Source organism: Uranotaenia lowii, chromosome 3 (genome assembly GCF_029784155.1).
Source record: "Uranotaenia lowii strain MFRU-FL chromosome 3, ASM2978415v1, whole genome shotgun sequence".
Classification (NCBI taxonomy): domain Eukaryota; kingdom Metazoa; phylum Arthropoda; class Insecta; order Diptera; family Culicidae; genus Uranotaenia; species Uranotaenia lowii.
The window spans coordinates 184,870,548-184,898,038 of NC_073693.1; the positions used below are offsets into that span (position 1 = coordinate 184,870,548).

At 32.6% G+C, this 27,491-nt stretch overlaps 1 protein-coding gene across 3 annotated transcripts in view; it reads left to right on the forward strand.

Moving 5' to 3' along the window:
- The window catches only part of LOC129750802 (basement membrane-specific heparan sulfate proteoglycan core protein-like), a 285,122-nt gene that overhangs the window by 106,730 nt on the left and 150,901 nt on the right, over positions 1 to 27,491 (forward strand). For all 3 annotated transcript variants that reach the window (XM_055745877.1, XM_055745878.1, XM_055745879.1), the window contains 2 exons: positions 117 to 518; positions 872 to 1,003. In XM_055745877.1, the coding sequence (XP_055601852.1) occupies positions 117 to 518; positions 872 to 1,003 (534 nt within the window). The remainder of the gene's footprint in view (positions 1 to 116; positions 519 to 871; positions 1,004 to 27,491) is intronic.

Here is a 27,491-nt window from a genome sequence, read left to right on the forward strand (position 1 = left end):
TCCGAAACTGAGAGAAATTCAGACGGAATTCCTCATCGAGTAAGCCATTTGAATTATTCTAGAGACGGTGTGAAGTAAAGAGGACTTTAGACTAAGCTTTATTTATTTAAATTTAGAACCAGACTATGCGGAACCTCCTCGTCCAGCCCATTCACCACCAATGCATTCACCTCCAATGCATTCACCTCCAATGCATTCACCTCCAATGCATTCACCTCCAATGCATTCACCGCCAATGCATTCACCACCAATGCATTCACCACCGATGCATTCACCACCAATGCATGTGTCAGTTGAGGAAGAGGATTCTACAGATGTGCCAAATTCTGTCGGAGGAGATGATGACGATATGTTTAATCCTGTGCCTGCAAAACCCTCCACCGGTCCTGATGATCGATGCCGCGGGGATGACAAGTTCCGGTGTGGCAAAACGGATGTTTTCATTTGCGAAGTTCAAAAGTGCGACGGCATGCCAGATTGCCCCAACGGCGAAGATGAGAATCCAGCTGATTGTCCGAGTGGGTGTTTTAGATATGATTTTGTATTTTTGGTTGATATTTCGGTCGTTTGACATTTTCGCTTTGTACCATTTATTTATGCACGGCTTTTGTTCCATTCTGCTTTGAAAGATTTCATTTTATTTTCTGGTTTGTTTCGTGTGAACGTTTCCCGATCGAGATTTACTGACTAGGAGATCACCAAATGCCATCGATTCATAATTACAGCGTACTAAACCGCAAATGAATATCGCATTAGATCGTAACCCACACATAATAAGAAGTCGGTTAGCTTTGAGATTTCATGCGCATAACTTAAATCGTTGTTGTCTTTTCTGGATTATCATTTGGTTTCTATCCTTACTTTTCCGTAGATTGTCCTGAAGGCGAGATAAGCTGTGATCAAGACAACTGCATCAGTAAGGCCCTGATCTGCGACGGGAAACGAGATTGCAACGATGGAACCGATGAGCTGGATTGCGAAACGACAACTATACCCTCAAGAGGTAAGTCGGGCTTGTTTTAATCATCAATATTGATTCATTCTATCCGACATGGTCGAGCATCAAAAATCAGATTAATGATTTCTTGAATGATCTTACATGCTTTGAAATCGTTTCCATTAGAAAAGTTTTTTTTATTTTAAATCAAATATCTCCCCTTTGATTGTGTATGAATTTGTCCATTTTCTACGACCGGGAAACAAATTTCATCCGCTCGAAATCACCATTCGTTGAACCGGAGACTATTAATATTGTCCTCATCTTCCGATTTTGTCATCATCCTACGCGCTGTTCTTGTGAAATTTTCTCGACAACCACATCTCGATACCAGCTAGCGACAGACAAAGTTACAGCAATGTGCCGGCACTTTCCTGACCTCGAATAGAGGAGCTGATACCTACAGGAGAAAAAAAAAACACTTTCAAGCGAGCAAAACGTTGCCGTTTGAGATTTTACATTAGTCGCACAGCTGGAGTCCTTTTTGTGGGGTTTTCCGAGCCGGAGAGGGCGTTACGAGTTCATCGGGGCGGGGTTCCGATTTTGAGAGCATACGAAATTGTTTGTGCAGTCCTTTTTCGGTCAAATATTCATTGACCGCAACTAACGGAAGCCACCCCAGACGTACGAAGATTTGTTTAAAAAATAGTCATTTAAAGTAAACTTCTTACGAATTACTTTAGAACAACTTTAGTAACATTTTCAAAGTACACCTACCATCAATTTTTTTTTTCAAAAGTTGCATTATCACGAGGGCTAAAGAAATTGTATTTCGGTTATAGTTTTTACACACTTTTTCTTCTTCTTTTACAACAATATGACCAAAACTGAGCATTCTGGAAAATGAAAAACTTGCGTTCTTCATTTTGCTTTTCAACATAGCATCTGTTACATAAAACATACATTGTAAATTCTACTACGACCAGGCCAACCATGTGATAAAAACCGATACGAAAAAAAGGAGGAATGAAGTTCCCTGCCTAACGCTTCATATGATAATATAATAGGGTTTGGTTTTATTATGGTATAGTTCAGTCTTACAAAATTTTCTACTCTTGTTCGAAATACACCCAAAGCAAATAGACAGGCCTCACCAAAACGCCCTTTCCAATGCAGGTACCTTATCCTATCTGGGAGTTTTGGGTCCCCACAATTCGATTCTCTTGTTGTCAGAATGACAAATTTACAAAATTTTCTCTCTTTTTTTTTTTATTTTGCTGCTGGGAAAAAACACCCGTCAACTGACGAGCAAAGCCTACTTCTACTTCTCAATTTTTAGACTCTTTAACAAATTTCAAACTATATACCAGAGGTGCCAGGTCGTTTTGTCAAAAATCAGGACACCGCGAAGAAAAAAATCAGGATTTTTCAGAAAAAAAGGTGAAAATAACATGCAGTTTTGATTTAATTGCATAACTGAAGGCGAAATATACGTGCCTCGAATTATGTCACTGAAGCAAGAATAACCTTGGCTGGCCAACAGGTTATATCGAAAAACACCATTAAAATATCATTTAAGCCGAAGTTTATCTTTGGTTAAACTGGTTAAACTATTTTATTAAATAATTGTTGGATGTTCTCATAGTTCAACAATAAATTTAGTTATAATTTAGATATTTTAAAAAATCAGGACAATTCAAGCGTTTTTGAAAAATGAGGACGGCTTCTCGAAAATCAGGACAAATCCTGAAAAATCAGGACACTTGACACCCCTGCTATATACGTATATATTAAATCATCCGTTCAAGGATGAGCTTCTGGTTTGTTCACTAGCACGAGGTATGTGTCAGAATGGAAAGTTTTGGTTAGTCTCGATAAATAAATGTAGGGGAAAGTCGGGTAAAACGGACACCCTAAGGTAGAATCGCAATAGAAAATCAGATATTGCAATTTTCATCGCAGTTTTCGTGCAGATGGGCAGTTTAGGTTTTTTGTTATCCCACTAACTATTGGAATTAGTAAATTTCCTTCATCAAGACTGTTTTTATAGCTATCTGAAACATGCTTGCAAATTACACTTTTTAAAAATGGTCGGGTAAAACGGACACTGCTCAGAAAAGGTACATTTTGCCGCAAAAATTGCTGTAAAAGTAAATATTATTGTGATTTAAGTATTTGAAAACGTTTTAAACCAAAATGAAACCAACTGGTCCGAGTCCAGGAGTGAAACAGTGTGGTTTCAGAATTCCGTACTTTATGGGCGCTTCCTTCCCCGGCGATCTTGTTTTTACAATTTTTATGGCCTGTTTGAGATGGTGAGTGCTTTTCGACCGATAATTGCTCTTACCAAGGCCTTCTGAAAGCATATGGAGGATCGTACCTATGAAAAATTTAAAATACCTGGAGAAACTTATGTGTCCATTTTACCCGACCTTGAGGTGTCCGTTTTACCCGCCTTAGCAACTTTTTTTTCAAAACGTTTGTTGTTCAAGCCCTTTGACCGAAATTCGCTGATTTTCCTCCAGATGGTTAAAAAGAAGCCCAATAAACACTCTACCTTTGAAAATTGATGACATTTTCGAAAATTTTGCGAGTTATGAACTATTTCATGAGGAGAGAAAATTACATCAAATAATGGATCCTCAAAGTTTTTGTTTGTTTTGTTTACTATTATGGGACCTAGCTTGCTATAAACAAAAAAAAGGGTCTCGAAAGTGTTGATACACTTAGACGAACATATTCCCATCATTAGATTTGTGCTGAACATTGTAGTTCTCGAAATATTGAAAGTGTCCGTTTTACCCGCTGTGTCCGTTTTACCCGACTTTCCCCTATATCTTTTTCGAGCTTTGAAAAAAAAAACAAATGTTTTTAAAGACATTGTAAGAACTGCAGGGTTTTAATTATCTACGCGCTATGATTTGGGGTCAAGTATATTAGAATGCCCAAGCGACATACGAATTTGCTGAGTTCGAATTAATTACTTTGAACCAATTAGGGCTACACCACGACAAGGAAGTAGCTTTCAAAAGTACGTGGCTGCTATTTTAGCCTCTAAGCTCAAAACCTTTATCTTCACTGAGATTGCAACTGAAACCTTCAAAAAAAAACAGAAATGAATATTAGTTTACATTGATGGGACGAATTGTGGAACTGTTACCCTGAGATAACAAGACTAATAAATGAAGACCTACCATATGCCAGCTTGGCAGCATCAGCAACTGTGAGCTGGAAATTTTCGCTACCCTTTGGCTGCACTTGTTGGCCGCTTTATAGACAGCTCGAAACGGCTAAAAAATGTCAAAGCAGTGAAAAAAAATCAGGCAAGTGTTTGATCCATCTTATGAGGATGAAAAAAAGTTCCCATAGGTTTTTGCTGAACGTGTGATTTTTACTTTTCGGGTTAACGGAAAGAATGTGTAAAATATGTAGTACAGCTAGTAGATACAATACTTATTAACTAAGCTTTCCAGATTTTTTTTTCACTGAGGGGAGAAGCGGGCTATAAGCGCCTATTAAGCAGAATACTGATTTAATCAAATATTACATCGAATATGTGTACACAAATTATATACACATGAGCAGACATCTGTTTTCTATACATTCTAGTAATTTTCATGTAAAAATCTCCTTCAGTTTTTGTGATATCGATTTTATTATAACTGTGTCAAGATCGCCGAACCTCAAACCGCACGGTCTAAATGCACCTATTTATGTTTAAGCAAATTTTCTGTTTTTTTTTATTAAAATTTACGTATAATATCATTGAAAATGCTAGAAACTGATAACTTTCATACGACAAAGCTGAAATTTTATAAAAATCTATTTCTTTTATTATTTTATAGAACAAACAAAAATTAGGGTTGCCATATTATGGAGGCAGTTCATCCATAAGAAAAACTTTATCAAATCTGTTTTGAGGTCTTTGATTCTCTCTAAAGGTGTTGATTAGAGCTTCAATTTGAAGTTTTTATGAAAAAAAAATCATATATGACCCATTCCAGCGTGACGTCACAACGTTTGCAAAACAATTTTTTGGTATATTGTATGTTAGTTTTACAGGTCATATCGCACTTTGTTAAAAATTGTACATTTTAAGGTCAAAATTTAATTCTCTACAATTTGAAACCAATAGTATTTGTATAGAATAAATAGTTAACAAAATATAAGCAAAAGGAATCGTGACGTCACAACGCGCCTCTTTTCCACTTTTCAGTTTTTTTTTACAACGCCGCATTTTTCTGCTCTTCTATTTGATCAAATTTTTTGAATATTTCAGAAGAGTATCGATTCATTATAACTAACAAATCGCTGTTTTTGTTTTTTTTTTTCAAATTTTGATATCAATTTATTTTAGTGCGATTCAGTTTCGTGACGTCACAACGCACCATTTTTTTAAGCAGGGTTTTGCAAAGCGTTGTGACGTCACGAAATTTTATGGTTAGCTACATGAAATAAATCAAAATATAATCTTATAATGAATGCTTAGTTTACTTAAAATGCTTAAAAACTTAATAAATAATGTGATTTGGTGATGAAATCGATCCATTGATTCTCAAAAATTAAAAGGAATTAAATCTCAAAGGCCCATATAAGCAGATAAGGTTTGCAACACATCAATTTTATTCGAAGTTTTTTTGTGCGATCATGTGAATATAATTTAGGACAAAACTAAAACTAGGAAATATTTATTCGTAAAAGCGTTGAAATGTGTTTCTGAATCTTTTTATTCTCTAATTGCAAAGGAAGGGAAAAATAAATGATAATTTCAAAGCCTTCTATCTTTTCAAAGATAGTTAATCGACACTAGAGTGCCTAAATCAGCCATCTAATGAAAATCTTATAAGTTTCAAGCTAAAATAGATCCTAGGCCTAACACAAAGCCCAGTGCCAAATTTGGGGATTGGCCCAAGGAAATAGAGGGCACAATGAGCCTAAAATTTGTATGGAATTATGAGAAATTGGGTTTGGAAGGACATGAAAACCAAGTTATGCACCAATTTCTGAAGTCCCTATCAGCTGATTTGTTTTAATTAGGTATAACTTTCAATATGACAAATAGTTTATCTCAAGATCCCATTTCGACAATGGTTTAGTTAAAAAGGTTTTTGAGTTTCAAAAATTAGCTTCTGATGGGTCAAATACAAAAAAAAATACCTGAATGATCGTTAATCGACGCTAATTTTGACTCTGTTTTGACGCTTTTTTATGATAACTCTAATCGAAACGCGTTCGTCATATTGTCATAAACAAAGCTTTAAAATACTCAAATTAAAAGAAAAATTAGTTGATAAATATCTAAATTATTGACGAAAAACGGTTTTTTTTATCATTCCGAACAAAATCTACATGATTCTATAAGTGCGTTCCTTCAGGTGCGTTGCGAAACCCTTTTCCTTAGAAAAATCTGACCCAAATTTTGGATGAATCCTTGTGCAAGTACATATTTGAATTTATTTAATTTTGTAATTCAGATCAAAGTCTTTTTTGTGAGATTTTATGTGAACACGGGGTTCGATTTGGATTTTCTAGTGACATTCTTTGAGGTAGAAATTTCAATAAGGGCAGTTTTTTATTAAAATAATTTAAATAATTTTATTAATTAATTTTCTTTGAAAATCTTATGAATTTTTCAATAAAAAAGTTATTCTATTGAGTTTACCATGTTCAAAGATTTTTTGAATCTCATTACATTTATTTCATGGAACTTATTTTATTTGAACAAAGCCAGAAAGAAATAGAAGCTACTAGCGGTGTTTTTCATTCTAACATAGATGTATGAAGAACTTGATCTTTTGCGAGATTTTTGTTCAAATCACAGATAACTACCTGCTTTATGCTTCACAAATATTCTTTTACAAAATCGATGAGGATTTCATTTGTTTGTTAGTTTGTTTATTCTTGAATCAAGCGTTTTTAAGCGCTGTTTTATATGTTTTATTTTAAATGTTTAAAAACAACTGAGTTGATGCAAAAAAAATATTTTAGTTTCTTAAAAAATTTGATAATAGAATTCGTTTTTTAAGCACATTGTTGTGTTGAACTTCTATTGAAGAAATACTATCATAGTGTTGAAGTCTTCAACGTTTTCGAAAAAAAGAAAATAAATTTTCGTGACGTCACAACGCATTCTTTACCCCCTCACAACCTGCTAAACCGATTTTCAATCTAAAAATTGCATTAAATTCCACTCAAAAAGTTTGAAGAGACCTCCAATTTTCGACAATATGTGAAATTTCAGTAAATCATAAATTTAAAAAACAGTAGAATTTTCGTGACGTCACAACGCTTTAAAATAGATACCTTTATCAACGATTTTAGAGCGTAAACTTGCAGTGACTGTTGCAATAACCAATCATCTTGCAATAATTTTTTTTTTTGACATAGCTAGATTTTTGACAAAGTTATGTTATAAATAAAGAATATTTGCAAAAATCAATTTAAGTTCATACTAAAATTTTTAAATTTCAACGCTAACATACTCAATTGAAAAAAAGGTAGCTGAAAATTTAAGTTCTTTTATATTATAAGTAATTTATTTCAAAAATTTATAAAAGTGTCCTAAATAAGTCCTAAAAGTGTTCAATTTATTTAAGCTTTCAAAAGAAAATGAGAGATCTTGAAGGCTTCATTTGAAAGAAAAATTTATTTGGGGATCAAATCAGATTTATTTTCAACATTTGTAAACTTAATACACTCGATTTAATTTTAAATCTTTGTTTTGAAAGAATCTACAATATCAATAATGTTAAACAAAAAACCAATAAAATATATTTCAAGCTTAATTTTCCTTAACTTGAAGATTAAGTACAAGTTATTTTATCAACAATAAATTATTATCATTAATAATTTATTTCATTATTTAAATTTAGATTTTTCAAAGTACGCAATTTTGAAACTGAGTTCAGATCTTATTTTAAAGTAATGATTTTCATTTTTGTGTTTTGTTTTGGCAATTTCGAATTCTGTTTCGTATCTTGATTCTGCATTTTGAACCTGAATAAGAAATTTGAATTCTTATTTGAAATCGATCTCTGAATCTAAATTCCAAACAAAAATCCCCAAAAATTATAAACAGAACAGACAGAATCCTGAACGCGAAATCTGTTATTATTTTTTTCTTGAATTATTAATTCGTAATTCAACTAGTGAATCTGAATGAAAATGTCGAATGTTGAAACTTTGATATTTCAATTCTGGATCACCATTATGGATTTTTTCAAGCTTCAATTCTGCATGAGAATTAAGAGTAAAAATTTCAAATGAAATTTAAAGAATGGTTCTTTTTATATTCCGCAATTATGAGTTTAAAATATGGAAAATGAATCTAATTTGAGTTTTGAATGCAAAACCAAGATTCGAATCAGGATACTGTTCCAATGATGAACCGAACTGAAAATCAAGAATAAGAAACTAGATACAGATTCCACAATCCGCTCACAGGGAACAAGTTAAGATTAAAAAAAAAAAATAGGAACCAGATCACCGGGAATGATTCAAACCTGAGTTCACTAGATATTTATCCGCACTTATCAGGGCAAATCCGGGCTATTTTATCCAAAAACCTGGCAAAATTCGAGCATTCGATTTCAAAGTTTTCAACAACCCGAAATCTGGGAAATATCCAGGCAAATTTAGGAATTCTCGAAAAGTTGTTTATTTTTTCATCGAAACACATCAGCCAGTTTAGTAGGATTGTTGAAAAAAATTATTTTGGATGCAACATACATAAAATACAAATAAAGTAAATAAATTCGAGTAAAATCCGGCAACCTTAGTGAGTCTTATCTTATTGGAAATAAGGACTCAGGACTGTACCCAAAATCATGAGCCATCTTCTTTTGTGGATAACTTTTGTTAGCGTTTTTCGAGTACAGTCTGGGATAAGATTTTGAGGTTTTGGCCTTAGTTCTAAGCCGAGATTGCTACTCTTCATTCACGTTAGTCGTTCATCAAAATTTGATTAAAAATTTAAAATTTTGAGTTTAGAGAACATTTTGCTTGATGTTTTTCGGACCCCCATGAGAGGAGGGGGGGGATAGGGTTTCCCCCAAAACACCCCCCGTTCCTACGGCCATGATTCTATTCATAACCTGTTATGTTACACGGTAAACAAAGTTACTCTATTCTGTATAAAAATCCATACAGTTTCAAGAAAACTGTCTATATATTTTGAGCTTTCTGCCAGTTACTCAATTCTGTATGTTTTGCATGGGAATGCCCATGCATTTTGAAAGCTTCAAAAGTAAAGTTGGGAGGATTTTTTTTGTAAAAAAAGGGTCTTTTATACAAAAAATTTTCGATAGTCTTACTCGGAATGATATAGACCCAAAACATTCCCGAGTGCTTTAGCTGGCTGCTCCGATTAGATCATAAGCACATCACTTTTGGTTCCCTTTATCCTATTCGGAGACTTTCTGCGCTCATTGTGAAGTACTTAAATAAACAAATTAGAGTTAACTATTAATTTCTCTATAGAAAATTAGTTACTTACTTTCAATTTTCGAAAGAAAAAATAAACGTACGGCTGCGGTCCGCAAAAATTAAAAAAAAAAAATCTCGAACATCCCGATGCACTCGCATTCAACTTTCCCGATCAGGCGGTTGATGAAGATCAGATAATCATAAACCATCGCGCAACTGTCCATTTTCCACTTTAGTCAGCTTTAAACACATCCGATAGCCTCTTCCGGTTGTGCGGTAAAGGTCGATTGTGACCGATGCAACAACTGTGTGTACAATAGTCCTGAAATAACATAGTAAGGTCATACAATAAAGTAAAATGGTCAAATCATGAGAAAACATACCTTTTGTAAGCTATTTATGATGATTTCGACGTAAAAAAGATTAAATCATGGTGACACACTTGGCGTGTTTGAAAATTGGTTTTGCTCTGACATCCCCGCACAAAGCTTTCCAACAAAGGAAAACTTTTTTTTTACAGAGCATGAATAATCGACTTTTAGTTTGTTTATGTATATTGGTGACCCAAAACTACTCAAAATTGAATTGGGGAAATACAAATTTAGAGCAACAAACGATTAGTTATAATCACAGAGAATTATAATGAAGGTGTAATCGCAACACATTTTATGAATAAGTCAATTTTCCGTGTAAAATAGCGGCATTTTACAAACATGATAGGGGCATACAAAAGCACTCTCTTATTCCACTTTCCAATAATTATGAAACCATTATAGAAGCTTAAATTTGATTTACTTCTAAGGTTCATTTGAATAAGAAACAATACCACCCAACTTTATGTTTTGAGCTTCTTAACGTATAATTTTTAAAAGTCAAAATATATCATCAAAAGGATCAAAGCCTTGTATGAATTTTTATTTTTATTTTTTGAGTTGGTTTATTCATAAAATTCTTTCTTGCCTTGTGTTCAAAGCGTATCATCCTTAAAATGCATTGATTAGATATGTTGTCTTGCCAGCCATTTCGTCAAACGGCCGTAGGCGCATTTAACCCGATTTAGGAACCTTTTCCCTTATCCCCAAATCTTAACTTAAAACCTCGAAAACTCATTTCATATTTTGATACAATTTTCCAAAATTTTCTTACTCGTAAGGGATTAAGAAAAAAAGGTTCAGTTATTAAATCAAACAAGAAATCAGATTCCAAAGAGAGGAGAGAGTGGAATGAAAACAGTTGAAATATTTTTTTATCGAAGCACATAAGCTGCGTTCGAATTTTACGATTCGAATGAACTAACTTCAAACAAGCTAGCTTCTAATTCTCGGTGCTTCTAATTCATACCATAAGTTTTGACAAACTCCAGGCTTCTTGAGCGACCCCTTCTCGTGATCCGATCTGGCATGGGACCTTGTAGAAGGCCTAGGGCCAATTTTAGCGTGCAACGCATAACATTTCACTGGTGTTAAAATTCCTATACAAATTTGGGGCACTGAAATTCAAATAAGCTTGTAATCAAATTAGTCTTTGATTTTTAGTTTTGACTTTTCTTAAGCTTCATTTTTTGGTAGCATGATAAGCAGCAAAGAATTTTATGAAAAAAGTTATAACCTTTTCTTAGCATTTGTTAATTTATTTCGTCAAACTTCGTAGACTACAATACTTAAAACTAGTTAAAACTAATGTTATCTATTATTTTGTAGTTGTTTGTATTTGTTTTTAAATGCAATTTTTAATTGTGTTTTATTCATTGTTACATCTATAATTTCACTTTCTGCATTGTATTTGTACATAATTTGATTAATGGGTTGATATTTTGCATAGTCCGTGTCATAAAATGTAATGTAAAATAATTATTTGTTTCTTAATGGACGGGAGGGTGCATAAAAATGGAGTTTTGAAAGTAATTCCGGATTGTTTATTCTTTGTGTAACAATATCATTTCAAAACGAAATTTGAGAAAATTCTCTACTTTTACTGAGAAGTTCTATGTCAATTAGCTTACAGCGTGATTCGTATGATGGAAGAGGAAATGTGATCCAGTTTATTTTACGGAATGCATACAATAAAAATTGTTTTTGAACAGATTCAAGACGTTGCTCGTGATTATTTGAATAAGGATTCCATATGACACTACAATACACTACACTACAATAATATCGATCGTACATAAGATATATAAAGTGACTTTATGGTGTTTCAAATAAAAAATCTGAATCCATGGGAAAGTATTCAAAAATGGACAGACTTTGCTTGCTACACAGAAAAAATTATTTTCTGTAAAATTACAGTGAATGTCCTGTAACAAAAAGGAGCAGGACATTTACCGTAATTGTACAGGTCGAGGACATGCAATTCACAGGCAAGTTTAAAATTACAGGCCTGTTATTGCAGGCGACTTGTAATTGCAGGCGACCTGTTATTGCAGGCGACCTGTAATTGCAAGCAAACTGTAATTACAAGCGACCTGTAATTTCAGCGACCAGTAAAATAATAATATTGTCTATTTCATGAAATGAAATTTAAATGTTTATTTATAGGAAATCTACATTTTTATACTACAGATAAATCTTATCAATATCAATGGGAATATTTTCTGATGATTAAAAGACTGCGTGAATGTTAAACAATCGAATTTATTTATCATAATTGCTTAATTTAGATTACCAAACTAAATACATATGTACACCTAGATGCTTAACAAGCATATGATTCTTGTTCTCAATTATTAAAATCACTATTCATTGCTTACGATTTACTTTTGGTGATTTAGAGCTTTAATCCTGTCACTTTGAAATGACAATCAAATGGTGAGTCATGTGCACGAAAAATGCAAAAACCGTGGAGAAATAATAATCAGAATCTGTAAAACTCTTTTCGGCGCTGTCTTTATAAGACAAACAAGAATGTAATGGTTTTTTTAGTTTGAGGTTGATGAACTTTGTTTATGTATAAAAGCTTTAAACAGTTTAAAAATACCTCCGCATCTTTTTGATTGTTGCTCTTATCACTGCAGTTGCTGTTTCTCAGCCCTTTGAAAAATACTTCTAACAAAGATCTTTCCAACTCAAACGAAAACTTCCACATAATATCTTTTTATCAAAGCACTGAGTCCCGTGTCACATTCATTAATCACTAATTTCATTTCAGTAGTGTGGGATTCCTTAATTCAAGCTTCATGTCGGAAAATCACGGATAGATTGATGAAAGCTTTCGAGCGGCAACCTAGGCAACTCCGGTCGTTTCACAACAGAACCATGGCTGAAGAGTTTCAATCGGTACAGCTTCTACTCAGCCCAAGATTAAAGTTAGCAGATAGAGGTTCATGATGTCGAGTACTCGAATATATACCTGAAAATATGGAAAAAAAAACAAATAAATTGAGGCCTAAAACAAAATCCAATTTTCCAATTTTATGTATTAAAATGCCTATAGTAAAAGCACCATCACACACAGATGTTTTTTAAAATATCTATTATGATAGGATTATAAATGCGTCCGTAGCTTAACCAAATTAAAATCATTGAAATACATACCCATTTTGTATTTAAAGGAATTAAATAAAAAAAACATAATTTAACATAAATCTCTAAAGTTGTTTATGATCGAAATACTCCACCTGGCCTCACCTGGCAAGATGATCGTTGATGGGGTTTTAACAGAGGTGCCATGTGCAATGATTTAGCAGGATTTGAACTGATTTTTTTCATGACGTACTGATTTTCCTAAATCGCTTAAATTGTACGGAATTATCAAAACTGTATTGTCAAAGTTACTGAATTAGGCTCGTTTTTTAATTATTATTAAAATAATATGTTGATATTCAAGTTAAATCATGATAGCATTCAATATTGTTGTTTTAAAAAAGTTTTACTCATTCGACCAATGAAAATTTTTTTTGGAACTAGAACTTATGCCAACCAAAATTTTTTGGTATTGAATAGCAAAAATTAGGGCGTATATATCTATACGCTTTCATTTATGCAATCTATTCTGTGCACTTAAAACTTTGTATTGATTAACAGAATGGATGCATGATTTTATGCAACCGAAGCGAGCAGAATCTTGGTTGACCTCTCGAATAAAACAGGATTGTAACGACACGTTTTGTAATACAGTATTAAAACGATTTATTGAAGCTTAGCAAGAACGTTTAACAAACGATTCTATAAATTGTAAAGTGCAGCTATAGTAAAATGCAGCTGTAGTAAAGTGCTATAGCTGTACGAAATCAGAACAATGATTATTCAAAATCAGGTCAAATCCTGAAAAACTAGAACACCTGCCACCTTTGATTGAACTGACAGAATCGATAAGAACGATAGAAACGACAAAGTGTGTATTACAGCAGGTATAAAAGTCTGTTGCTTGTACATGTATTAGTTAGTTCGAAATTATGAAAACTTATCGCTAATTGAGGGAGTTTTTGCAGATAGTTTTATAATTGGAATATGCTTATACTTAATTATCTTTCATGAATTTTTATTGTGGATTCTCCTTTGAATTTTGCGAATTGAATCATTTTTGCTATAATCAAACGTATACCACAATTTTTTTTTCTCTACATTTGATCCTTCCAACACACTCACATGCAGAATACCGACCAACCTGATACTACCTACATGTTTGTATTTTGGTTTACTGTTTTGAAGGGAATTAAAGAAATAATGTTGCAATATTTTTCTCAAATCTGATTATAAGTCTTTAAAGAAATTTAGATTTTTACACAAAGAGCGACAAATAGTCTCAGCAAAGTTCTCAAGGTAAGAACCTGTTCTTAAAGTAAATGTTCTCAAAAATAGTTTCGTTAGGGTTTCAATGTAGAAAACAGTTAACTGATTCAATAATTTCAAACTACATCGTTTTTCCATCACAAACAAGTGATATCTGAATTGAACATGATCTGATAAAACGTGATGAGCCTATTATCTTAGTTAAATGATGGGCAAAATGTATTTAGAGATTTAAAAATAAGTAGTGAACATATTGAACACTTACTATCAGTTGAATTGAATGTGCTAAGCGACATATTTCCGGTTCGTTTACTTGTGCGTTTAGTCTTGAATGACTATCGAAAAATTTGTTTTTCTTAACATTAGATCTGAAACTCAAAAAGAATTCATTAGATGTACCTGCATTCATTAATCAACTTAGGACACCATTCAATTACCTCACTCTGCCTCCACACTTTAGTTTTCTCAGTGGTTTCCATGATCCATGTTACGTTTACAAAAAGAACCAGTGATCATTGGTAGATTTTTTACTGATGTGAATGTAATATTTCTTTAACCGACGTTCACTTCAATTTTGAGATTTTTCAGAACAGATTTATCAACAACCAATTATTTAAATCCGTGATGTTACGCACGTTAATTTTCTGATATTGAATGTGTACTCGATAAACATTTAACTGTATTCATTTTCAAACATGAAGTTAAGCACACATTATACATTAAAACACACTTTTTAGTTTACATTCTCCGAGATAAACTGTTCGCGACTGGATTCAATTGCAAATAGCTGAACTTTGCCAAATAATATGTATAATTGCATTGACATGTAAAGAGGTTCATACATTTACATGTAAATCAGCTTGATGTAAATATATGGTTTAATGTTTTTTAATGTAAAGACACACGTATATGCATGCAAGGCAAGAGGGGTCATGAAATTTTACTTGATTTTAGAAGAAATGATAATAACATGACAAAAAATGTAAACTCCCGTGTAATATAATCTTAGATTGTTTCAACTGTGTAGATTTACAATACGCAGTGAAATACCTCTTGCATGTGAGGTTACATGAATTTTATCAATTGTGAATTTTGGTTTATGTATTTTACATGTCTTCTCGGGCGATTTTCCTTTTCAAGTTAAACATTTCAAAATTTCGTGCATCGTAACTTTACTTTTTTTTTCTGTGATAGCAAAACATTTTTACTTAAATTTTGTGTCTGGACTAAATATTTACTAATTTTTCATTAATAAAATATTGATCACAGCAAAAAAAATCTAGGAAGTACTAGAATTTTAGAAAAATTTGAATTTTGATTTAACTATTGCTTTACAATCATAAAAAGGAGGAAGAAAATGTAAAAATGGAACTTGATTTGTAGATATTATAGTATTTAACCACATGACTGTTCAGAATGACAAAACATGTCTAACCAAAGAAAACTGAATTATCTAACATAAACTGACTCAGATTTTTTTATAAACATATTCGAATCCGATTTTTAACCAAATTTCAATTTCAGATTTAGGTTTTTAACGCATAATAAGATCACGATTTAATATCTAGATCTCAAAAATCATATCTAAACATTTCATGTTTCAGAATTAGTTAAGATCGTGAAAGTTTATTTTCTTCTGTTTCATATAGGTTTTATTTCAGTTTCATGTTTGAAAATTAAATTCATATCTTAAATATCAAATCGATTTGAATTAAAATAACTCCTTAGGTCACTTACTCTAAATGTCCCTCCAACAACAAGAAAAAACCGATACCTAACAAAATTGTACTCACCGAGCTTTATCAATCAAGCCATCAGAATCCATCCACAGGCATTCAAAAAGGGAGCAGTTTTGTCAATCCTCGTCTATACTATCAGTTCCTCCTTGTATAGTGGATTGGTCTTAAATTGGCCTGAAATCTGGAATTATGAAATAAAATTTCTTACGAATTCAAAATCAAATCAGATTGCTCAAAGCATCAGACATATGAGAAATATTGTACGCAAAATGCCCTCGATGTTTACGTAACGTCATGGAATTGATTTTTTTGAGCGATTTAATTTAAAAGAACTTACCAAACCTGAAGTCTAAAAAGTTGGTCGCTACTAGAATTCACGTGGTCTGGTGTCTGCGAAAAGATGCTAACGGGAAGTAATGTAAACTGCATCCATAAACACTAGCCACAATCACTCGAATTTTACAGTCCTGAAATTCAAACCAGCCTGTAAATAATGTTTTCACTTAAAAATAATGCTTCCACCTGTAAAGCTACAGTACATGTCCTGCTCCTTTGTGTTACAGGACATTTGCTGTAATATCAAATGATTTATCGTTTACTTTTCAACCAATCAATGGAAAATAACGTGATTTCGAAATTACATGTTGGATTATTTTAAAGGTAACCATTTTCAATGACATGTAATTGTCCATATTTTTTTCTGTGTAGAGCTTTTAATAATTTCATGAAACATTTTTGCAAAGGTTTTGTAAATCAATAAATTTTCTGGCAATGCAATGCAGCTTTTTGAATTTTTTATTTCCATCTTTTTATTCCAGCTTTCAAATAAGCAGACAAAAACGCAAAAATTAAAAAAAAATAATTTTGAAAAAAATTTGTATATCATCGAAACTTTTCAGGGGTACAAGTTAGGTTTGTGCTTTGTTCACATGAATTCTACTGTAAGAATCGCGAAATATTTTCCATCCATACTTGAATGAATTCATTGATGAGAAATGGTGGTTTTTTGTAGAAGTCTATAAATAATGACTTCTACAAAAAACCACCATTTCTCATCAATGAATTCATTCATGTTTAGTGATTCTAATTTAGTTTGTAAGGCCTAGTTCTATTATCCGTACCTACATATTATTCTTCGATGTTTATTTTATTCCGATAAACACACAGCATAATAAAAAAAAATCAGTCGAAAAAAAAAATCTAATATTATGAATAATCGGAAGTGAGACAAGTTCATACGGCTCCGCAAGGTGATTCGATTTGCAAATTTTGCCTAGCCCTCGTCGCTTTTTCTAACTAAGCTGCTGGCATGGCGGCGGGACATCAAGTAGAATATTTAATTTCATCTTGAACCAATGCCATAGCAAGGAATAACTCTTTGCAGACATATTTTCGCTGCACTTAATTTCTCATAACTCAATCAGACTCGGCTTAACCTTAACTTCAAACTAGTGATTTTCGATCCACCATGATTTAAATGAAAATATCCTAAAAAAAATCATCTTAAAGCATCGCTTAACGCTTAACAGCAATCATACTGGTGTAAAACAACTCACCCGCCCTTAAACGTTTTACTTCCTTCATTAAGTCAAAAAGCACTCGAACCGCACAGCAAGTGAATATTGTAGATGTGAAAGTACAGAACGATCAAGAAAAACTGGGCAGCACTAGAAATGTAAATTTATGATTAATTTGTCTTCCCCCCTTACTGTTGGCTCGCTAGCTGGCTGGCTGGCTCGAATTCATTGCATTTTATTTTGTACAAATCTCCATCCGTGTGTTCTGAAATCGCTCCTTTTCCAAGTGTTGTGTTGTGCTGTGTGGTGTATAGTTGATATCTTCTTCGTTTTGCTGCTGTGCCTTTTGCGATTATATTTTCTGCCCTTGGGAAGCTTCTAACCTGCAAACAACTGTTGGAATGAAAATTGTAAGATTTCTTCTCGTGGTAGCGTCCGATTTCAGGATTCATTGTTTGCATTCCTCAGAACAACAAGTTCCGCCCATGAAGAACGTCGCTTTATTGACTTGAATTCTTATTTTTGCTTAAACTTTAACTTAAAACCAAATGGTTTAAAAGTGTTATGTGTAAAGGTTGATGTAGCAAAACTTGGTTTGTCCAATACGTCTTCTCAGGACACGCCAATCAAAGCAAAAGGTTTGCGCTGATTCGCCAGATACTGTCGGAAATAATGATATCATCGTTATTCACATCTTTTTACCATACCTCATTCTAAAACTTCTGTAAAATATCGCTCTAATTATGATATTTTTGTTTTCTTTTTCAGGTGCGTATCAATATCTATGTCTAACACAATTTATTGTAAGTAAACCACACAAATCGTAATGTTCCGTAAATAAGCGCATAATGCTTTCCCCTTGTCAATAGATGGCAAAAGTGTGCTTTCAATGCCATGTTGTGAGCTGATTTAGCGAAATGTCGTGCTCCGTTTATATTTATTTGGCTGGCAACAATTAAAGTTAGTCTGAATATGATGGCACAAAAAAATCTCATTATGCTATGACGGGCCCTAGAAGAACAAATTTTCGAACGCAAACGAGTTGGACTTCGGCTTCCAAAAATCGACTGGAAGATATAGCGTGACTGATGGTATAACGATATTTTTTTCTAATATTTGCCGCCATGAGGAAGCAAACGAAGTACAAGTTTGGAGCGTCCTGAAAATCTTTAATTTGGAAACACTTTAGGTTTTTTTTTCTATTGATTTTCAACCAATAGAAATGAATTAAAATTGTTATTTCTTTAATTCATTTATCAAAACATATATTTTAAAAATTTACAATCCCGTAGGGCTCTATAGATACTTTACACAAGAATTAAAATTCTTTTAAATTATGTCGTAACAAGTTTTATTTGAAATTTTCTTGAATTTACAACTTATCAAGAGATGATTAAAAATCATAAAAAAAAACTCAAATCTCAAATTGAAACCTCGAAAACTCATTTCAATATCATTATTCTGATACAGTTTTCCAAAATTTTCTCACTCGTAAGGGATTAAGAAAAAAAAAGACGTAAACTGCAGTTATTAAATCAAACAAGAAATCAAATTCCAAATTTCATTGGAAACATTGGTGAATAATAAAGATACTCGATTCCTCAGCTACCGTTAACTGGGGCAACATGCAACACTTTTCAACTTCAAAGGCTTCTAAAATCTTAACGCTTACAGATAATCCTACCTCTTGTACATCAAAAGTTTTATGGTTGATGGGACACCAAATTGACGTAGTCAGAAAAATTATTGGTTTTACCAGTTATTTTTAAATGAGATTTTCAAAACATGAGATTTTCACCCTACTAAGAAAAAGGGGTAAGTTGCAACAAACTTTGTAATTAATGAAAAATCAAATGAAAACGTTTGAAAATTTATAGTTTTTGATACATTTGTGATGTCATAACGCAAAAACCACCAATTGCAGTAGTTTTTGGTTTTGTTCGAATTAAATTTCACATTTTTTCTGTCAAACATGTTTTTTAAAAAAGATTGTTAATCTGCTGCATACATTTAGGGGTAAAAAATACTACTAAATATTCTATTATCTTAAATCATGTAAATAAATCTTAGGATGGATGAAATTTTTATGTTAACAAACGCGTAATGCAAAACAATCATATTCCAGCATATGGAAACGCGATTTATGAGATTTAGTTCTGATTTGCATTTTGTTGCATTTTGCCACAGACGGCTAACTGAATTATAAAAATATTTATTTAAAAAAATTTGGAGATTGTCCGAAAAATATGTTTACACCAAAAGTGTTGGTATAGGATAATGAAAGCAATATAAAGTTTTGTAGTTTGTGTATTGGCTTGATGTAATTCATCAGGCCAATCCGTCATACTAGGTAAAGTTTTTCACGCCATCGAAAAATGTAAAAATTTGTACATCTCGATTTTTTAAATTTTTTATGAGAATCAAAAACTTAAAAAAACTATTCCACGATGTTAAAAACTATGTCATCATCAATTTGTTATCATTTAATGATAACTTTATTACAGCATATTGAAATAAAAATTGAATGGGTGTTGTGGTATACAAATGCTACATCTAACCCTGCTTTTGCATGATGCCCCGTTTGACGGTATATCTCGAAACTGGAATGTCTTCATTAATCAAATTTTATTTTTTTTTTTTTTTGAAAAATCTAGCAAAATGTGACTTCAAGATCTTTTTTTATCACTTAAGAATGTTTCCCACACAAAAATATTATAATAAAAATATTTATTCCGTTAGAGTATAATATGAACATCCTAATTCCATATTTTCAAAGCAATTGTAAACTCTTAATTTTTTGAAGAAAAAGTTTTTCAAAATGTATGTAATGGATTCACTTGATTCTTCGAGTCTCAAAAAATATATTTTTTTTTATTGCTAAGAACGAAATTAATAATATTTATCCATCGGCCAATATTTATCCAATAATTTCCTGATAAAATAGTGCATTTATCTAAAAATTAGAATATTGCGCCTTTAAGTATGCAAATAAAATAGAATAGTACATAAATTTTCAGGATTCTTTTTGTCTGACACTTATAAATTGTGAAACAAAAATTAATATGGCCATAAAAGTCAATGAAATTTTTATCTTCAGATTTTGCATGATTTTTGCCAAAGCTTAAGGCACCCTGATTAAAGGATCAAGTATTCTTTAGTAAGGGATCCAATCTCTTTTTACTTTCAAATTATCAGAATTTTTTTAGTCTCATGTAATTGCTACGTTCATCTACGAGTTCATGTATCGCTCTAACTTTTGCAGCATATAAACTTGAAATTATGCGCTATCAGGAAATGCAAAAGACGACTGCAAAAATTTTCCAAAAATGTATGATGGAAACAAGAAAATGGGATCAAGTATCCCTATTTTACCCTATAATTTGTTTTCAGTTTCCAAATCCAAATTAAGAGTTTGATAATATCTACTTTTTCACAATTTATCTCAACATAATAGGTTAATAAATTTTAAGAATTTTGGCAGGAGAAAACTTGTTTGCTGCTTATTTCACCAAGGCCTACTTCCACCAACCAGTATAAGTTATGCGGTCAATATATAAGTCAAGATATGTATATATAGGAGGTGTAACGATATGTGAAATTCCCGATTCAGCCATTTTGATTTTGCTACTGCGGAGTTCGTGAAGAACAACAAAGCCCTCAGCTCAAGCAAATTTACCAATGTTTACAAACAAACCCACTGAATCTCGCCGCGGTCTCCTCGCCTACTTACTGACAAAGTCAAAGAACCTTGTGATCTAATAACCTTGGTTTAAGTCAGGATATAAAACAAGTTCTGTTCATACGTAGAACCGACATTCTTAACATTCTGGTTAACAGTTAACTCTAAAACCGCGCAAAAAAATGAGAAAAAGTTTAACTGATGTGAGATGTATATTCCAAATTTGAAAAAACCGTAAAACGTTTTATTGCAACATCCATTTTTTTATTCGGGATTATTTATGGGAAAAATTGAACTTGATATATTCACAATTTTATTCGTCGAGTGTATTTTCCTGAATTCGGTCAAAAAATCCATAGGACAAATAATAATCTCGAACAGGTTCGATCATCATTGAATTCATCAACTAGCTGGGATGAAATTTGAAATGTGTGAGCGCGACTCACGTTTTGTTCCAATTCAACTAATCGAACAGAACAGAACAGAAATGGCTGCAACCAAATATAGAATCTTTCACTCGGCTTGGCTTCTTCTGCAACAAAGTCGAATTTGTTCACCGTCATCATTGTCATCGTCTTTGCAATGTGTTGTCGCTGCCTTCAATCGTCGTCGTCCCATAAATTCATTTGCCCCGCGGAATTGGATGGATGGAATCTTCCTTCTTTCGGTGGTATCCTAACCGACTTGTAGTTATTTAATCGATAATTACATTAAAAAACTACCCGCAAACATTTACACAAAATAGGAGAAGCAAAAGTCATCGCTGTGAAATGGGAACTTGTACCTTTGATACCGAACCACTAGTCAACACAACAGAAGAGATGTCCTGGTCCTGAGACCTTTCGTTGTTCTGTGTCCCTTCGTCGTTTATGATTGCCATCGACCAAGAAATGAATTTTTATTCTAGAAGCTTGGCGACGTCCCTGAGGAGGAAAACTATTCGTGATTCAAGTTTGCAACGTTTTAATGATTTATTAAACCAGAGTTTTATAGTAGATAAGCCCTGTGGAATTTTCGCTCGAAAACGAATAACAACACAAAGGAGAAAACCAGAAATATACTTCAACACAAACGTTATGATGCAAGCGATTCAATTTTGTTTGTCTGTTATGGATTTTTTTAAACTCATTTAGGCAAAACAAACTTTTCCCGGTCGACAGGAAAATTAATAGACATGCAACGATTTTCGGCTCGTTCGTGTTATCGACAAATATTATAATTGTGAAGCGTGTACTTTCAAACAGAAACAAACTGACAAATATTCTAACGATGAATCTCTACACAAGAAATTTTAAGGCTGATTATAATTGACTTTGTCATATCTTGATACGATATAGCACGGCCAATGAATATCCTAGGAAACCATCAATCCATTCATATTCTTTCGCATAAGCTTGGCAGTATGTGTGAGTGATTTTTTTGTACTGCAGTCGGAAGATTTATGATCGATTCCGGTCGCTATTAATCTTCAGCTCATATTTTAATTTACATACCATCAGGCATCAACTCGTACCGACATTTCACTTTGGCGCGCTCGGCGCTGCATCGATAGATTTGAAGAGGATAGGGTGTGCATTTTGCCTGCCCTCAGTGGATCGAATTTTAATTTGTTGCGTTTTCCGTTTGCAATGCAAATATAGTTCCAACGGCATCAACGCGTCGCCGACCGGCATTCGTTGCCATGAAGAACAAAAAAAACAGACAGCCTCCCTGCTAGAGACACGCGTGCGAGCTTCAAGTACGCGCATCTAAATTTACATCTGGAACAGCATCCAGGAAGGGTAAAGTGATTAAATTCTTAGAAATTATTGACGTTTTAATGCAAACCAAATCCCTCAACAGATGAAAAAGTCGAGACAGGTATTTTCAAATTACAAACAAATTTATACTTATTCGAAATTTTCATTTAAATCCACTGCTATGCCTTTCCTGTCATCGTACGACAGGAAAGTGCGCGCCTGGTGCAGAAAATTCCTTATCGCCATCTTTATGTTATTGGTGCAACGTGTGCGCGAAATCTCAAGGTTAATATTAAACATCTGGATGCGTTTGCCGGTTCGTTTTGCTAAATAATTCAAGCCTATTAGTTAGGTAGGTACCTACACTACACTCCAGACGACGACGAGTTGAGGGATTTTGGTCTCCCAGACGGGTCTGAATTTTTCTCCACTAACTGGGACAAACCTTTGTTGATGACACGCTTTCAAGGGAGCTGTATATGTTAGAAATCTCAAGCCCGAGCCATCCCTTTTTTGTCACTCCTTCTTTAAAATGGTAAAAACAATTTAAAAAAATAATCGAAATTGAACCACTTTGTAAAGCAGGAACAATTCCTGCATTACCAACTTACTTATTGGTAGAGATTATACCATTGTATAATAGATACAGCAATAAATTTACATTAATACCTCCAATCAGGGCCGTTGTAAGACCCGCCTCATGGAGGGAGGAGAGGGGTTTGATCACCAATTTTTACTATGATACTTTTGCTCAAACTATGCATGAATGATACAAATTAATGTTTTTTTTTACATATTTCATTATTCTTTTTAAAGTTTTTTACATTATGTAACAGTTTTTCGTATCGAATTGAAATTTTGAAAATACGTCCTAAAATCTTTGAAATGGTAAGCTATGTATGTTTATATAAGGGTTCTTTTAGTAACAAAATGTGTATTTTAAATATCTGTGAATTTGCTAAAAAAATCTGGTGAATTTAATTAATTTGATTTGAGCAAAGAGGTTCAAATCTGATTCTTGCACACTAAATCAAATTCTAGATTTTCGTTTGAACTTAGGCTTAAAAAAACTGCAATATTAACAATGTTGAACAATACACAAAACATATGGAATTCCCTGTAGGAAAATTGCAAAAGCTCTTTGTGAAAGATTAAGAAAAAATACAAACCTGTTTTTTTTTCATCAAGAAGATTGCAAAATCAACTCAAATTCTACTTTAAATTTCTAATTTTCAACTGAATTATGTACTGTAAAACTGAATGATTCATTCTACACATTATTTTTTCTCCTTTCAGGACCAAAACGTTCATTGATTTATTGAGTAAAAACAAATATATTATTAGTTTACTTTATGTTGCTTGAAACAATTTAGAAAATAGTTTTTTGAAGCATAATAAAATCGCCAAATTTCACTTTACTTCATTTCAAATAGTGATGTGACATGTCTCCAAGTTTGGTTGATAGTGAAGTCGCAGGAAGTCTGGAAATAAAAATCTGAATTTTATTCGAATTTTTTGCCCCTTGGGTTAGGCACCACAATCAACATTTCTTCGAATATAAGCACTAACTGGTTAAATTGACTGCTGATTAAAAAGGTGATAGCTGGGGTTTGCAAATATAAAAAAAATCTGCAAAACGAAAAACTATGCATAAATTTGTCTTCTAAATGATGAGCTATGAATGAAGTTAAAATGAAAGTATTTCTATATGTTGAGCATTCTCTAAGTACACGAGTACCGTAATCCGGGGTAAAATTGATAACTTTTTTCAATATATTTCGATTATTTTTTATGTTAAGGGAAATGTGGCATGTTTCTTTTTTTTTCAAAACCAGTACTAGACTCCTATGAACGTAAAACATGGATGCAGAAATTTATTAGACTACTTCAAATTTGATTAAAAAATCGTTTTCGTCTCTGTTCAGAGTTTGATGCTTTGGGGAGACATTGATCAGTCTTTATTTTGACGGTTATAAAGAGTTTTCTTGATCATAAAGGATACAAAACACCTTCATAATATTTACATGCGCTAGTTTAACAATTTAACCTTGATTTTTAACGTTTTATTTTAAAAATATTTATAATCGAAACAATAACTATGATGCTGCCTACATTTAGGGGCAAAAATTATAATAACTACTAAATAGTTTGCTTCAAAATACATATGGAATTTTACCTTCACACATCCCCCCAGGCCCTCCCACTATTTCCATTTTCATTTTTTCTTCGAAGTTAACGATTTGATAGGGCTATTCATTTGTCCAATACGGGCTTTCTCTTGGGGAATGTCCTTATTTTTTTATTATCAAAAATTTATCATTAAATGCCTGTTGATGTTGATGACGGTTCATATGCAAAGGAAAAAAGTTGTTCTTTAACATTATACAACCCGTTTGTTCCTAAATGCTTTTTGGTATCATCAGGAGAGCTGTTTGTTTGCGAGCCATGGAAAAAATAGATATTTTAAGATTTTGAAATTAGATTTCTACTAACAGAAAAAAAAAATTCAAATACAAACCAAATTTTGCAAATTGGATACTCAAATAATAGGCTTAGAAACAGTTTTCAAAAATTCAAACTATAAACTGAGTTATTGATGATATTGTGGAAAAGTTCATTGTTGGTCACATTTACCCCGTTGATCAAAGTTACCTCGTTTTACGGTATTTCAATAAACAAGCAACTGTCACTCCACTTGGGGGAGATCAAAAACTAATATTTAAACATTGAGAGTGGAAAACCCTCTTTCAACTTTTTTTTTTCTTCGATTAATTTTGAATCAGGACAACAAGAAACACCGTCTAAAACTAATCGGGTGCTAAAAGAGCATCATATGAAAGAAATATTACAGAAAAAGTCCAGAATCACCTTATTTACGATATTTAAAATGACTTGGTTAAAAAATTGAAATTTTGAAGTTGAACTACACAGTTAAAAAAATCTACGTAGAATTACATGCAACTGCATGGGTAGAAGGGAATCGCGTTATTACATGTGCCAATACTGTTCGTTACATGTAAATTCCCAGTCCCATTGATATTGATTGTTTACTGTAGATTTACATGCTAAACCTTGTTTTATTGATGTTTTGTTTAAAGGAGTGTTTGAAATTAATTAATAAATCAGCGATAATCATTAATAAAGAACCTTTATTCAGTTTGTTTGCATACACTTCAATGATCATTTCGACTTGACATAAACGCCTGTCGGTGCTTTTCAATTCCCCCAGCGACGGAAACGACGTCAGGTGCCGAAGAAAATTGAATCCATTGTATAGTGATTTTCTGCAACATAACAAATTCACAATTAATAAAAGTTGTTGTAACATCCACATTTCCACACACATACCTTCTTAAATGGAATTATTAAGTTTTTCAAGAACGTTGCTGGCTGAAAATCTTGTACGCACCACCTCCAATTCGAACAGAAGCAAACAGCACACGAACAGGTACAAAAAAGAACGGACGAACGTTGCCAACGCTGAGATTTACATGAAATTGCAAGAGAATTTCTTCGCAGTCGTCAAGATGCTATAGTCTTTTTCATATTCTGTCGGTGACGATGCGAAAATGTGTAAAGTAAATTTACATTTTTCTTTCTGTGTAACTATCAAAATTATAAGTATGCGATCTCTGGCAATTTCAATTCCCCAACGAAATAGTCAACTTGATTACTATATCTTGATTGTGAATTCATTGTTGAACTCAGTATTCGAATTTCAATACGATTTCTGAAATATATCTTAAAAAAGAAACGATTCCTAAATTTAGATTCCAAATCAGCATTTCCATTACGAGCCAAGAATGGAAATTTATTTCAGACTCTCAACCATGAATCGATCAATTCTTATAATTTCAAGGCATGTGTGTGAGTCTCTAAAATCATTAATCAAATTGTGAATGAAATGCAAAACCAAATTTGAACGATTTCAAAATAGCTTTTAATTTCTATTTTCTAATAATGAATTTAACCGAAAATCTAAAAAAAAACAGAAAACAATGATTATTTAAATAATATGGAATGAGAATGAATTCAATCTCCTTTAAAATTTCATGTTCACAAACTAATTTCCATCAACAAGCAAGAACATTTTGAAAAACTGAAGGAGGATTCTGAATCTGTGATTAATTTTCGAGGTTTTGGCATTATCTCTGAGTTAAGATTACTAGTTTTGAGTAACCTTACTCAATGATCAAAATTTGATTAAGAATTTCATATTTTGAATGTAGAATAGGATACATCACTTGTTTTCATTTAACAACCAGAAATATTGCATAAAAAATAGTCATGCAATACCTTGCTAGGCACCTAGCAGTTGTGTCAATTGAATTTATTGTTTATCAATGTTAAAAGACATACCCCTGTTAAACAACTAATAACTTTTTTGCCTAATAAGATACGAAGTTATGGTCTTCGACAAAGTTGTTCAGCGGAAAATCCTTTGAAAAATTTATAAATTAGCACAAAAGCTCATAGGTGAGTTTTTAACCAAAACGAAGCTTTTTAGACCCCAGGGTCGTACTCGATCTAGGTTTGCAATTTGTACAGTATATTTTCCTGATTTAGAAAATTTTCAATTCTATTCATTAAAAGTTTTTCAAAAACTTTGCTAAACACACTTAAGGTAGAAATTGGACGGTAGTTATTTACGTCATGCGGATCACCTGCCTTAAAAATGGGAATAACTTTTGCAACTTTGAGACAATCCGGATAAACTTCCTTTTAA